General features: G+C 43.2%; 1 protein-coding gene across 2 annotated transcripts in view; it reads left to right on the forward strand.

Annotated features, from left to right (window-relative positions):
* The window catches only part of RGS14 (regulator of G protein signaling 14), a 292,753-nt gene that overhangs the window by 96,070 nt on the left and 182,975 nt on the right, over positions 1-13,708 (forward strand). For both annotated transcript variants that reach the window (XM_073566583.1, XM_073566629.1), the window contains exon 6: positions 12,753-12,917. In XM_073566583.1, coding sequence (XP_073422684.1) covers positions 12,753-12,917 — 165 coding nt within the window. The remainder of the gene's footprint in view (positions 1-12,752; positions 12,918-13,708) is intronic.

The following is a 13,708-nucleotide window of genomic DNA, read 5'->3' on the forward strand; positions in this document are numbered from 1 at the left end:
CCGGCCGTGCGTGCGCTTAAAAAGCGCGAATGTGAAACCAGCCTAACATGCACAGAAGTTGACACAAAGTGGTTTGAATGGCTACTAAAGGTAAGGTAACATCCTCACCTGTGACCTGTTTTGCTTGTAATCAGTGAGTGTGCATAAAAGCTGAGTGAGTTTCTGGGATCCAGACCGACTCTTGCATCTTTCATCCAGCCACTGACATTTCTGTATTGAGAGTCATGGGGAAAGCAAAATAATTGTCAATGAATCTACGGGAAAATGTAGTTGAACTGTATAAAACGCGAAAGGGACACAAAAAGGTATCCAAGGAATTGATATCCAAGGAATTGATACCAGCATTTAAACTGGGATTAACAAATGGAAAATCAGGGGCTTTGTAAAAACGAAACCACGGTCAGGTAGACCAACAAAAATTTTGTCCACAACTGCAGGAAAATTGTTCGGGATGCAAAGAAAAACCCACAAATAACATCAGCTGAAATACTGGAAACTAGCGGTGTGGCTGTTTCAAGATGCACAATAAGGAGGCACTTGAAGAATAATGGGCTGCATGGTCGAGTCGCCAGAAGAAAGCCATTACTGCGCAAATGCCACAAAGTATCTCACCTACAATACACAAAACAGCACAGAGACAAGCCTCAGAACTTCTGGAACAAGGTAATTTGGAGTGATGAGACCAAAATTGAACTTTTTGGCCACAACCATAAACGTTACATTTGAAGAGAGGTCAACAAGGCCTATGATGAAAGGAGCACCATTCCTACTGTAAAGCACGGAGGTGGATCGCTGATGTTTTGGGGATGTGTGAGCTTCAAAGGCACAGGAAACTTGGTCAAAGTTGAAGGAAAGATGAATGCAGCACGTTATCAGCAAATACTGCTGCGCATGGGGTGTACTTGGACGTTCCAACATGACAAAGATAAAAACCACAAGGCCAAGTTGACCTGTCCTTGGCTACAGCAGAACAAAGTTCTGGGTTGGCCAGTCTCCTGACCTCAATATCATTGAGTCACTCTGGGGAGATCTTAATCACACAGTTCATGCTAGAAAGATCAGGAATTTAGAGGAACTGGAGGCTTTTTGCCAATAAGAGTGGGAAGCTTTACCATCTGAGAAAATAAGAATCTCATCCACAATTACCACAAAAGACATCAAACTGTCAATGATGTTAGAGGGGGCAATACATGGTATTAAGAAATGGGGTATGTAAATGTTTGATCAGTGTCATTTGGTTGTATTGGGTTGCCAGTCACTATGATTTAAAAAGAGAAAACACTTTTGTATATGTATTGTGGTGTAGTAACCACTGTGTCTGCTAGGGGGCGCTGTGTGGATGTCCAAGGAGAAAGGATGAATGGCAGAATACTGAATGGCCATTTTGTATCTCAAAGTTGGCGGCTTTGAGAAGGAGACTTATGTGTTGATCAGCAGTGATACTGCTGAGGTGCTGCTTTAATGTGACATGGAGAAGTCTCCAGGTAACTAGGGAGATGGGTGGGCAGTTACCTACAAACCCACCCAGGGGTTGTGTTTAAAGAACACTGTTGTAAAGAGTGTGTAAATGCTTGAAGGACCTGTGATGAGGTCAGAGTCATGTGACCCGGTGGGCGTGGCTATGAACCATGAAATGTGGCCAGGGTAGGTCACATGGGGTGAATGCTGGGACCTGGTTGGTCCAGTGTGGAAGGTCCCGTTTGAGTGAGATGGGGCTGCCTTCTGACAGCAATTGAACGCTGTGTCAATGGCTGCACGTGCCTGGGAATACCTTGGAGGGAATGGACGTCTGGAGCATGATGGTGTTGGAACCATGAGTGACCCTGACGTGGGTGAGATAATGCTGAGGCTGAAGAGCCTGTGTAATGGACATTTGCATTACCTGTGTGACATAAGGATAACCAGAGTGAAGCTCTATAATGGACGCTATGCTGTAATGCTGTTGTATATTGCTGCTGTGGGTTTATGATGGAGGAATAAACCGCATGGACTATGTTATCGTTTATGGAAAACCCGTGCTGGATCTAGTTTTGTGGCTGCCAAGCGAGTGATCCCCTACTTAAATGACAGCGCTACCTCACAATTGGTGGAGAAATGCTATGGGCAATGTTGTAGCCTTGTTGCTAGGAGCAACGGAAGAGGACTGCAAACGTTTGACCTCTGTCATTGCCAACAAAGGATATATCACAAAGTATTGAGATGAAATTTTGTTTCTGACCAAATACTTATTTTCCACCATAATATGCAAATAAAATGAAAAAAAAAACAGACAATGTGATTTTCTGGATTTTTTTTTCTCAGTTTGTCTCCCATAGTTGAGGTCTACCTATGATGTAAATTACAGACGCCTCTCATCTTTTTAAGTGGTGGAACTTGCACTATTGCTGACTGACTAAATACTTTTTCTCCCCACTGTATGTGTTGATCAGCAGTGATACTGCTGAGGTGCTGCTTTAATGTGACAGGGAGAAGTCTCCAGGTAACTAGGGAGATGGGCGGGCCAGTTACCTACAAACCCACCCAGGGGATGTGTTTAAAGAACACTGTTGTAAAGAGTGTGAAAATTCTTGAAGGACCTGTGATGAGGTCAGAGTCATGTGACCCGGTGGGCGTGGCTATGAACCATATAATGTGGCCAGGGTAGGTCACATGGGGTGAATGCTGGGACCTGGTTGGTCCAGTGTGGAAGGTCCCGTCTGAGTGAGATGGGGCTGCCTTCTGACAGCAAGTGAACGCTGTGTTAATGGCTGCACATGCCTGGGAATTCCCTGGAGGGAATGGACGTCTGGCGCATGATGGTGAAGGAACCATGAGTGACCCTGACGTGGGTGAGATAACGCTGAGGCTGAAGAGCCTGTGTAATAGACATTTGCATTACCTGTGTGACATAAGGATAACCAGAGTGAAGCTCTATAATGGACGCTATGCTGTAATGCTGTTGTATATTGCTGCTGTGGGTTTATGATGGAGGAATAAACCGCATGGACTATGTTATCGTTTATGGAAAACCCGTGCTGGATCTAGTTTCGTGGCTGCCAAGCGAGTGATCCCCAACTTAAATGACAGCGCTACCTCACAGTATATATAAATATATTAAATATATCTAAATATAACCCCTAGGGGTGAATGATTTTCAGCCAAGGAACTCAGTTCGTAGGTTTTATGACTCTAGGGCCGGGGTCACACTAGAGAGAAATACGGATGAGTGAGAGGCGTTAAAAGCACGCATTACACACGGACAAATGATTCTCTATGGGTTTGCTCCCAACAGCCATATAATTCTTGTCCGTATTCTACGGTCCGTGCCAATTGCAGCATGCTGCGATTGTCAGTGTACTACGCCCGTAGTACGCCAATGCAAGTCTATGGGTGCGCAAAAAATACGGATTACACACGGACCACACGTGTATCTTGTGAGAAATACGCAGGTCTTTTGGCAGGTGACAGGAAATGGGCCAATCCATCATCAGGAAGCTTAGACATGCTAATCAGCTCAAAAAGCACTCCAGACATCCAGAAATTGCGCCTCCACGGAGTCCTGCAGCGTCATGGCGCCATATTTCCTCAATGTGGAGATGCTTATTGTATTAGGGAAGGAGCGGCCAGAAATCGGGGACCAACGTGATGCCCATTATGCCAAATGGGCAAGAAAGGAGGCGTCATGGAGGTGCATATGTCGCCAGATGTTCCACGATTTTGCTGATCGGCCACGTGAGGAGCAGCAGCAACTGAATAAGTACAACCCAAAAACTGTTTAAAATTACCTCACATCAAAAAAGGCATTTAGAATCAGCCCCTGCCCCTTCCTGTGCTTGGACTTTTTGCCTCATGAGGCTGGTAGATTTTTATGTGACCCAAGGTTTTACACTGCCAGGCCATAAGCTCCTCATCCTCCTAACCAACCAAGTTATTAAGTGTATTTACTTGATACCTGAACTATTGTGACCCTGTGTATCCGGCCTGGATGCCCCAATTGCCACCCTGGGTAGAAAGCACACCCTAGAAGGCCACATGCCTAGGCTACTGGTAGCAAATTTGACCTAGCAAATATGTGAAATTGAGAATATTTCCTGTCACATTGCAGTGGAAGATGTGATGAGACGTTGGCGCAGCATCCGCGACCAATACAGGCGGGAACGTCAGCAGCGGGCCAGGAGTGGTGATGCGGGCCACACAAAGCGAAAATAAATTTATTATGATCGCCTCTCCTTCCTCGCTCCTATTCTGGATCTGAGACGGTAAGTAGATACCTCACACCACATTACACAGATACTTTACAGGGCCAAAAAAATTGATTTATTTTTGGCTCTGTTCTATTTCATAACAGAACTCAGTCCAACCTTACGGAGAGAGGAACTGGCTCAGATACCGAGCCCATCATAGATCCTGGGTCTGTAGGGAATGAGGTGGCTGGCCCATCTTCTCCCCCTCCAAGAAGCATGGGTGAAGATTCCTCTCAGGAAAACCCAGTGCCTGCACCACAAACCCCACCACAAGGACCACATCCACAAGCAGGACCGTCTGCTGCTGCACCATCAGCCATACAGGAGGAGCAGGGCAACATCAGCAGCAGCCCAACTGCCCAGATCCGGGGCTCCCCACAGCCTGCTGGACCATCCCGGCGAGGAAGAAGAAGGCGCCATATCCCTGCCCGAGATACCCGTACCAATGTTGACACAGGGGTACTGAACTATCTGGCTAGAGTCAATAATGATGATGGCGAAGAGTCATACTCACGCAGCCTGGCCCTTTATCTTCGTGCTCTTTCCCCTTTCCCGTGAGATGAGGCTACGTATTCGAGGATGTTTTCAGATCCTGCTTGATGCAAGCACACACCCCAATACCCCATATGAGTTATTTGAATATCTGGAGAGGTGGCAGCTTTCCCCAAGAAATCTGATGCGCCTTAGACACCCCACACACATGCTTGCTCAAGTAGGCTCTGAGGATACTCAAATACGTGGGCCTACAACTCACCCCCTTCCTCCCCCTACCCAACCTCTCCAACAGCAGCCACATATGTCTGGTTCTAGCCAACCTCACCAATATGGCCACTTGTTCCCACCCAGTGTTGGAGGCTGGTCCCAACCTGGATGGGGACGACATGGCTATTTTGGTGGGTATGAGACACAGGCCTACCAGCCCCAACAAAAGGCCCCTCTCCAGTATCACTCTGGCCAGTACCAACCACAATCCCAGGAGGCAGTACACTACCCAAATCATGGGCAACAGTATGCCCCCACACAGGACGATGGCCTAGTTGGGCAAAGTAGCCAGCAGCAAACACAGGCTGGTCTTCCGCCTTCTCCTCCCCCGACCTACCAAAATTTATAATGTTGACATTTTGGTATTGCCTAATGGTTTTGTGGTTGTTTTGTATGTCAGAAAATGTTATTTGTACCCAATGTTCACATCTGCACAAAGGCCTATTTGGCCCATTGCCACATTTATCATATGGCAATAATATGTTTTTCTTTAAAAAAAAAAAAAAAAAAAGGCAAAAGTAAACATTTGTTTACTACATTTTACGTCTCTGTCTCAATTCTAAAAAAAGGTGTCAGCATACTAACATACGCTTACCAATGCAATTAAACAGTCATAGAATCATAAGGGGTTTAAATATATATATTTAGACAGACATAAACCAAAAAATTATAACATAGACACAGCATGCTCTTGCCAAGAAGTTTCCCCCTCTGGTGACATAAAGTAATTTGTGAAAATATCACGCACTTTGAGCCCAGAGAGTGGTCTACGTTGAGGGTTGATAGGTGGTCTCACCCTACGCACATTGTCCGACCCACGCACAACACCACCAGAGGAGGAACAATCATGTATCCTGGTGAAGTTATGAAGAACCACACAGGCTTTAACAACTTTATTAACATTTTGTTCACTCAGCTGAATGGCAGACTGGAGTACCCGCCTTTTGGCACAAAGAATGCCAAAGTAACACTCCACCAGTCGCCGAGCACGTGATAGGCGCAAGTTAAAAATTCTGCGCTGGTGGTCCAGGTTGCACTGGGGATATGGCCTCAAGACATTGCGCGTTAACTGAAATGCCTCATCTGCCACAAGGACATAAGGGACTGATTCTTGAGTGGAGCCTGGTAGCTGGCGTGGTGGTGGTAGATCCAACTGGTTGGTGCGTAGCCGCCGACCCATAATAGAAGTATTGAAGATTCTAGAGTCTCCCCTCCTTCCATAGGCCCTAATGTCAACAATTATAAACTTGTATTGAGGATCGGCCAGAGCCAACAGTACAACAGAAAAGTATTGTTTATAATTGAAGAATTGGGAGCCAGAGTTCGGCGGCTTACGCACCCTGATATGTTTGCCATCAAGGGCCCCAATGCAATTAGGAAACTGGCATTCCTCCTCAAAGTCCCTTGATATCCTCAACCAGTCTTCCATCCTGGGCTCGGGCATGACGAGTTGATGCAGTCTTGACCATATTTCACTACATGTCGACCTGACTATGCCAGAAATGGTAGATCTTCCAATGAAAAACTCATGGTGGAGGGCGGCATAAGACAGGCCAGTGGACAGGAAGCTGAAGAACAACAGAAATGGAACATTTTAGAATGCACAAATTAACAAAACACCAGGTACATACATACCAAACTTGTTACTGATTCAGATCTACTAACACACATATATTTGGTCGCACAATGACTAAGTGATATTCAGTACATATTACACATAACATTCTGTTCTGTAAGTTTAAACTTATCTGGAAAAAGATGAGGGCATTAAACTTAGTCCAAGAAGCAAAAAATACATACTTTGGGCAACACTTCATGAACATAGAGAATGTGGTTGTGTAGTACATACTGTAATGTGAGCAGAAGTCGCTCCTCTGCAGATATAGCTTTGCGCATCCTTGTGTCCTGAAAAGTTATCCCAGGGCGCACTGTCTCCAAGAGTAGATCAAATGTTGCAAGGCTCATGCGACAGTATTGGTCAAATTTTTCCGGATGCTCCTGCAGAGAAGAATAGAGGCAGTGAAAATAACCTCTTGTGGATCATTGCCTCAAAAGTGGATGGACCCACATGCGTCTCCTCCTCCACGGATCCACTATCACTGGGTATGGTTGACCAAGCGGCGTGACAAAAGCCAGTTGAAGAGAACCTGCTCAGTTGTGTTGAAACTCAGACTGTCTGCCATGTTGCACATACAACACCAACACACCTAGTCAAGGCAAGGTCACAACTGGACAGGATGGAGGCAGCCACCTGTTCCTGATCCAATAAATAGGGTGCAGGCTAAAGATTTACAGTCATATGTAAAAGTTTGGGCACCCCTATTAATGTTAACCTTTTTTCTTTATAACAATTTTGGTTTTTGCAACAGGTATTTCAGTTTCATATATCTAATAACTGATGGACTCAGTTATATTTCTGGATTCAAATGAGGTTTATTGTACTAACAGAAAATGTGCAATCTGCATTTAAACAAAATTTCACCGGTGCAAAAGTATGGGCACCCTTATCATTTTCTTGATTTGAACACTCCTAACTACTTTTTACTGACTTCCTGAAGCACTAAATTGGTTTTGTAACCTCATTGAGCTTTGAACTTCATAGCCAGGTGTATCAAATCATGAGAAAAGGTATTTAAAGTGGCCACTTGCAAGTAGTTCTCCTATTTGATTCTCCTATGAAGAGTGGCATCATGGGCTCCTCAAAACAACTCTCAAATGATCTGAAAACAAAGATTATTCAACATAGCTTTTCAGGGGAAGGATACAAAAAGTTGTCTCAGAGATTTAACCTGTCAGTTTCCACTGTGAGTAACATAGTAAGGAAATGGAAGAACACAGGTACAGTTCTTGTTAAGCCCAGAAGTGGCAGGCCAAGAAAAATATCAGAAAGGCAGAGAAGAAGAATGGTGAGAACAGTCAAGGACAATCCACAGACCACCTCCAAAGACCTGCAGCATCATCTTGCTGCAGATGGTGTCACTGTGCATCGGTCAACAATACAGCGCACTTTGCACAAGGAGAAGCTGTATGGGAGAGTGATGCGAAAGAAGCCGTTTCTGCAAGCACGCCACAAACAGAGTCGCCTGAGGTATGCAAAAGCACATTTGGACAAGCCAGTTACATTTTGGAAGAAGGTCCTGTGGACTGATGAAACAAAGATTGAGTTGTTTGGTCATACAAAAAGGCGTTATGCATGCGCTGTATTGTTGACCGATGCACAGTGACACCATCTGCAGCAAGATGATGCTGCAGGTCTTTGGAGGTGGTCTGTGGATTGTCCTTGACTGTTCTCACCATTCTTCTTCTCTGCCTTTCTGATATTTTTCTTGGCCTGCCACTTCTGGGCTTAACAAGAACTGTACCTGTGTTCTTCCATTTCCTTACTATGTTACTCACAGTGGAAACTGACAGGTTAAATCTCTGAGACAACTTTTTGTATCCTTCCCCTGAAAAGCTATGTTGAATAATCTTTGTTTTCAGATCATTTGAGAGTTGTTTTGAGGAGCCCATGATGCCACTCTTCATAGGAGAATCAAATAGGAGAACTACTTGCAAGTGGCCATTTTAAATACCTTTTCTCATGATTTGATACACCTGGCTATGAAGTTCAAAGCTCAATGAGGTTACAAAACCAATTTAGTGCTTCAGGAAGTCAGTAAAAAGTAGTTAGGAGTGTTCAAATCAAGAAAATGATAAGGGTGCCCATACTTTTGCAGCGGTCAAATTTTGTTTAAATGCAGATTGCACATTTTCTGTTAGTACAATAAACCTCATTTGAATCCAGAAATATAACTGAGTCCATCAGTTATTAGATATATAAAACTGAAATAGCTGTTGCAAAAACCAAAATTGTTATAAAGAAAAAAGGTTAACATTAATAGGGGTGCCCAAACTTTTACATATGACTGTAAATAGTTTGCAGGCCTCAAAGCCATTAAATGTCCATTTTGCAAGCCTGCGAGAAAATATCGCCATACGGATGCCATACGGATTACATACGGATTACATACGGATGCTGACATGCGCAAAATACGCGCCCACACCTTGCTTACGGATGACATACGGAGCACTATTTAGGGGTCATTCATCCGTATTACGCATGTAAAATACGGACCGTATTTTGCGTCGGTTAGTGTGACCCCGGCCTAGGAGTCCCACTACCTAACAATTTTAACTTAACAGAATATGTATGAGGCCCCCCTTTATGTCTAATACAGAGTGTATCAAATTAAACAGGATGTGTCTGACCATGTCACACACACCACATGCCCATATAAGGTAGTAAAATGTTAAAATTACTTTTACCGGTGACTACCGGTGGGTGTAGTTTTATTTCTCCTTCTACTATTCTGTCTACTGTAGTCCTAAGCGGCGGGGAAATATGGTGAGAGATGGATGGCCCAAATAATAAGGCTACATTCACAAGTTGCGTGTTTGCTGAGTTTTTTGGCACCGTTATTTCATAAGTTTTATGCAAATTAAAAGCTGCCATTTACAGTACCATTAAAACCTATACGATTTCAGAAATCTCATGCACATAATTGATTTTTTTTCCTGACTGACATGGAAAACTACTGTGTTTTTGAAAGAAGCAGCATGTCAATTCTTTCAGCATTTTTTCACCATGGAAAGCAATGAGAAGATACATTAATACAGCAAAAAAACCAAAACACTACGTGTGAACAAAGCCTATAGGGTGGAGGAAGCGTTTTCTTTTTTTTTTTTAAGTGTGGCTGTTATAGAAGTCATGATACAGGAAAGAATGTTTCCTAATATATTTTCCTGTAGAATCCATTTTATCTTTAGTTTTATGTTTTATCGTCACTCCGCAAAAGTGGCGTAATATTCTAACAACATTATTCCCAGCAGTGACTTGGGTAACAGAGATGCATGCAGGCATCTTCCCATGCTGTTCCCTTTCAATTTGAGTGCTGTTTCCATCCATTTCAGTGATTTTCCTGCCCTCCGTTTAGGGTAAGCCGGAAAAATGTTTGAGTTTCCCATTGACTTCCATTGTACTCGTTACTCGAATCAAGCTCATCCGAGCATCCAAGCTTTTCAATTTGAGTATTAGAGCACTCAAGCATTTTAGTGCTCGGTCATCACTACTATTTAATCTTCAGTTGGCACTGGAACTGTCTTGCTATAGCTCTAGAGCTCTTGGTCAATCATATGTAACGCTGTCTCTCTCAGATGGCTTCTTGCCAGCTTGGATCTGGATCTTTGCGCATCCTTGTGCCCTGAAAAGTTATCCCAGGGCGCACTTTCTCCAAGAGTAGATCAAATGTTGCAAGGCTCATGCGACAGTATTGGTCAAATTTTTCCGGATGCGCCTGCAGAGAAGAATAGAGGCAGTGAAAATAACCTCTTGTGGATCATTGCCTCAAAAGTGGATGGACCCACATGCGTCTCCTCCTCCACGGATCCACTATCACTGGGTATGGTTGACCAAGCGGCGTGACAAAAGCCAGTTGAAGAGAACCTGCTCAGTTGTGTTGAAACTCAGACTGTTCGCCATGTTGCACATACAACACCAACACACCTAGTCAAGGCAAGGTCACAAATGGACAGGATGGAGGCAGCCACCTGTTCCTGATCCAATAAATAGGGTGCAGGCTAAAGATTTAAATAGTTTGCAGAATGGAGAACAGAGTTGCTCCTGTGTATGATAATATCATGGGTGTTATTACAGTGCAGAGTTCATACCAGGAAGGAGTGATGTGCCTGTGTAATAGAAACTAAGAAGAGGAATCTACTGCAGGATAGGACTGTGTATAGGGGCTAGGATGAGTGAACTAATGCAAGATGGGACTCTGCATTGGGGCCGGCTTCAGAGCTGAGGGCGTATTTACAGCCACCGCGGTGACTGAACCAGCGCCAGCGTTGACCCTGTGACTGAAACCATGCATTGTTGCAAATGGGAGGGTGGGGTGGTAAAGTTATTTCTCTCCCAACAGTATTCAGCTAAGTGCAGGCGCCGTACAGGTTAATAACGCTATTAACCTGCAGATTAAAAGTATTTTTTCTGGTGACAGGTTCCCTTTAACTTCAAATGCTGCTCTGTTGATTCATATGACAGAAGATTATACTCTGCCATATGCATTAACAAAGCAGCATCTGCAGTTTCACATCACTAAGTATGTCTTGGGAGTATGGGAGGAAACTTGAGAACCAGGAGGAAACCCACGCAAATACGAGGAGAACATACATATTTCTTGCAGATGTTGTCCTTGGTGGGATAAGATGATTTCTACACGTAGTTTAGCTTGATGATTGATAATCCTAGAGGTGGGGCTAATCTGGAGAGGGAGGAAATGGGTCTGCAGTACTGAGGAGAAGCAAGTTCTGCTGGAAAATGTAGTTTTAGCGGTGTAAGAAAAGGACTGCTCATTCTTCTATGTGAATCTGGATACACAGAGGGGTTGATAACGCTGAAAAAACATTGAAAGGTGTAATAAGAAAGTAATGTTCTGTTAGGCTTAGCCAGTATAATAGCAAAATACTATCCATTTACTGTGCTTTGTGAAAAAGGATGTGATAGTCGAAATAACCTTAAACTGGGTTGTTGCCATTAAATCACTTTTACCATTTATCTGTATATGGGAAAACAGAAAACACATGATTGATATGTGTCCTGGTTATCTGTGCCACAGACTGAAAAAATAGTTTACACAGACGTAAATAAAGTTATGCTAACATGAAGCATACCATCGTTTTTGTGGTATTAGTCTCGACCAGATTAATGTGTCATACACTTATCTTCCCGTTTGAAAACTCTAAAGTTGTAAAGTTGAATCCAAGATGGTGGCATTCAATATGGATATGATATTTGTAACATGGCTTAACATGACCCTACATTGGATCACTGATATTTCCTTACTTTTGATGCACCATATAAAAAATATAGGATTTAGAGGACTCAAATCTGTAGCATGGAAATTTTTCTTTAGAGTATGTTCACACATCAGATTAAAATCTGAGGTGAATTTCTACAATGGAAAATCAATTCTGAACCTGCAGTATGCAGAAGATGCACAATATATTTGTAAGAGCATTAAGCCAATTGTTGTTTTTGCACCAATCCACTGCGTTTTCATCCCAAATTAGTGACAGATATTTTAGATTGCATTTGAAAGAAGTTGCAGAAACCTCTTTTACATGCAGCGGATGCAGAAATCATGCAGCTTTGCACTTTCCAGACACAGTTTTTCTTATTGTCAATTTCCCTTTTGTCAATGTTTCAGAGTAAAACATACTGTACATGGTTGCACTAACGCAGCTACTGTTTGATTCATGCTACCTCTGTAAGGCCGGTTTCACACTTGCATTCCTTGGAGCTGTGCACGGCCGCCGCTAAGCTCCGCCCCTCTGCTGCGCCTCCTTCGGTCAGCTCCGCCTATGGGCGCATGACGCTGCATGCGACCTGCGTACCCTATCTGCGTACGCAAGTGTGAAACCGGCCTAAGCTGTTTCGCTTTAAAAATGTATTAGTTCTTCCACCTTTGTTTCCAAAACTGATCAGGACCCATGATCACAGATTTCATAGATTTCATGTGATTTTACATTCACAAATGTATTTAAAAAGATGTACTTACAAATAAATAGAGGGATTTACTATTTTCCATGGTCACTAATAACGAGTCTTAGTTCTCTCCTCTGTCATATAAGGGTTTAATATATGCAGGATTTTGGGGGATCTTTTGTAATATGTGCTTGGAAATGTTAGAACAGAGAAATATGTAAATGCTCTGATTTTGTTTTTCACAGATCTTCAATTTAATGAAGTTTGACAGCTATTCTCGCTTTGTTAAGTCTCCTTTATATCAAGAGTGCATGTTATCGGAGGTGGAAGGACGCCCCTTGCCGAATCTTAATTTCTCACCAACTAGCCTAAACTCAGGCTGTGCTGCTATCACCACTGGGGTGATAAAGGTAATCTTATCCACAGTCTTTATAGTCTCTTCAACATTAAAAGCGCAACACAAAGAAGGAAAAGCTGTGAGATTATGGAAATCACAGGATGGATAGACATGTTAGTGATATGTAAAGGATAAAAAAAAAGAAACAAACTTTTCAAATCATCTTGATTTATTCAGTATGGAGTATGAGCGCCACGTGCAGAAACTTGTCATGCTACGAATCAGGTTATTAATGTTATTGGAGGAATATTCTGTCACAGTGAATGCACTTTGATATACAAATCATCAAGATCTGCTGTTGGCAGCTCCCTTGTCAGTTGTCAACTAAAACATATTTTTCAAGAGAACTAATAGGTAATCATTAGTGTGATGTAATTTATACATTTTTTTTTATAGAAGCACTCCCACTAGCATTTTTATTGTTTAAATGTGTGTATGTGGATGTAATGTATTGTGAGCGTATTAATATACTCACCTGCCGCCACTCTCTCCTGTGCCTAGTGCCGTTCTGCTCCACTTCTCAATAACGTCACTGCTCTGCAGACTCCTTCGGGTAACACTCCTCTCTGTATCACCTGGAAGTTACTTTTACAATGTAAGTCAATGGAGCATCAGGACAAGGCTCCGTAGGCATATAAATACACTACTGGTGTATGGCGCCCGAGGAGTAGAAGCAAAGAGTGGAAGTCCAGGTCAAGTCCGGGCCCCTCCTTTCTTTTGATTCAGCTCACCGGGCCCTAGAGTATAATAATATATGGTGCGTCAGCACACACCTCTGCACTCGGAGCTTTCCTAGAGCTCCAC

Source organism: Dendrobates tinctorius, unplaced genomic scaffold (genome assembly GCF_039654945.1).
Source record: "Dendrobates tinctorius isolate UK_male_01 unplaced genomic scaffold, ASM3965494v1 ptg000001l, whole genome shotgun sequence".
NCBI classification, from domain to species: Eukaryota; Metazoa; Chordata; class Amphibia; order Anura; family Dendrobatidae; genus Dendrobates; species Dendrobates tinctorius.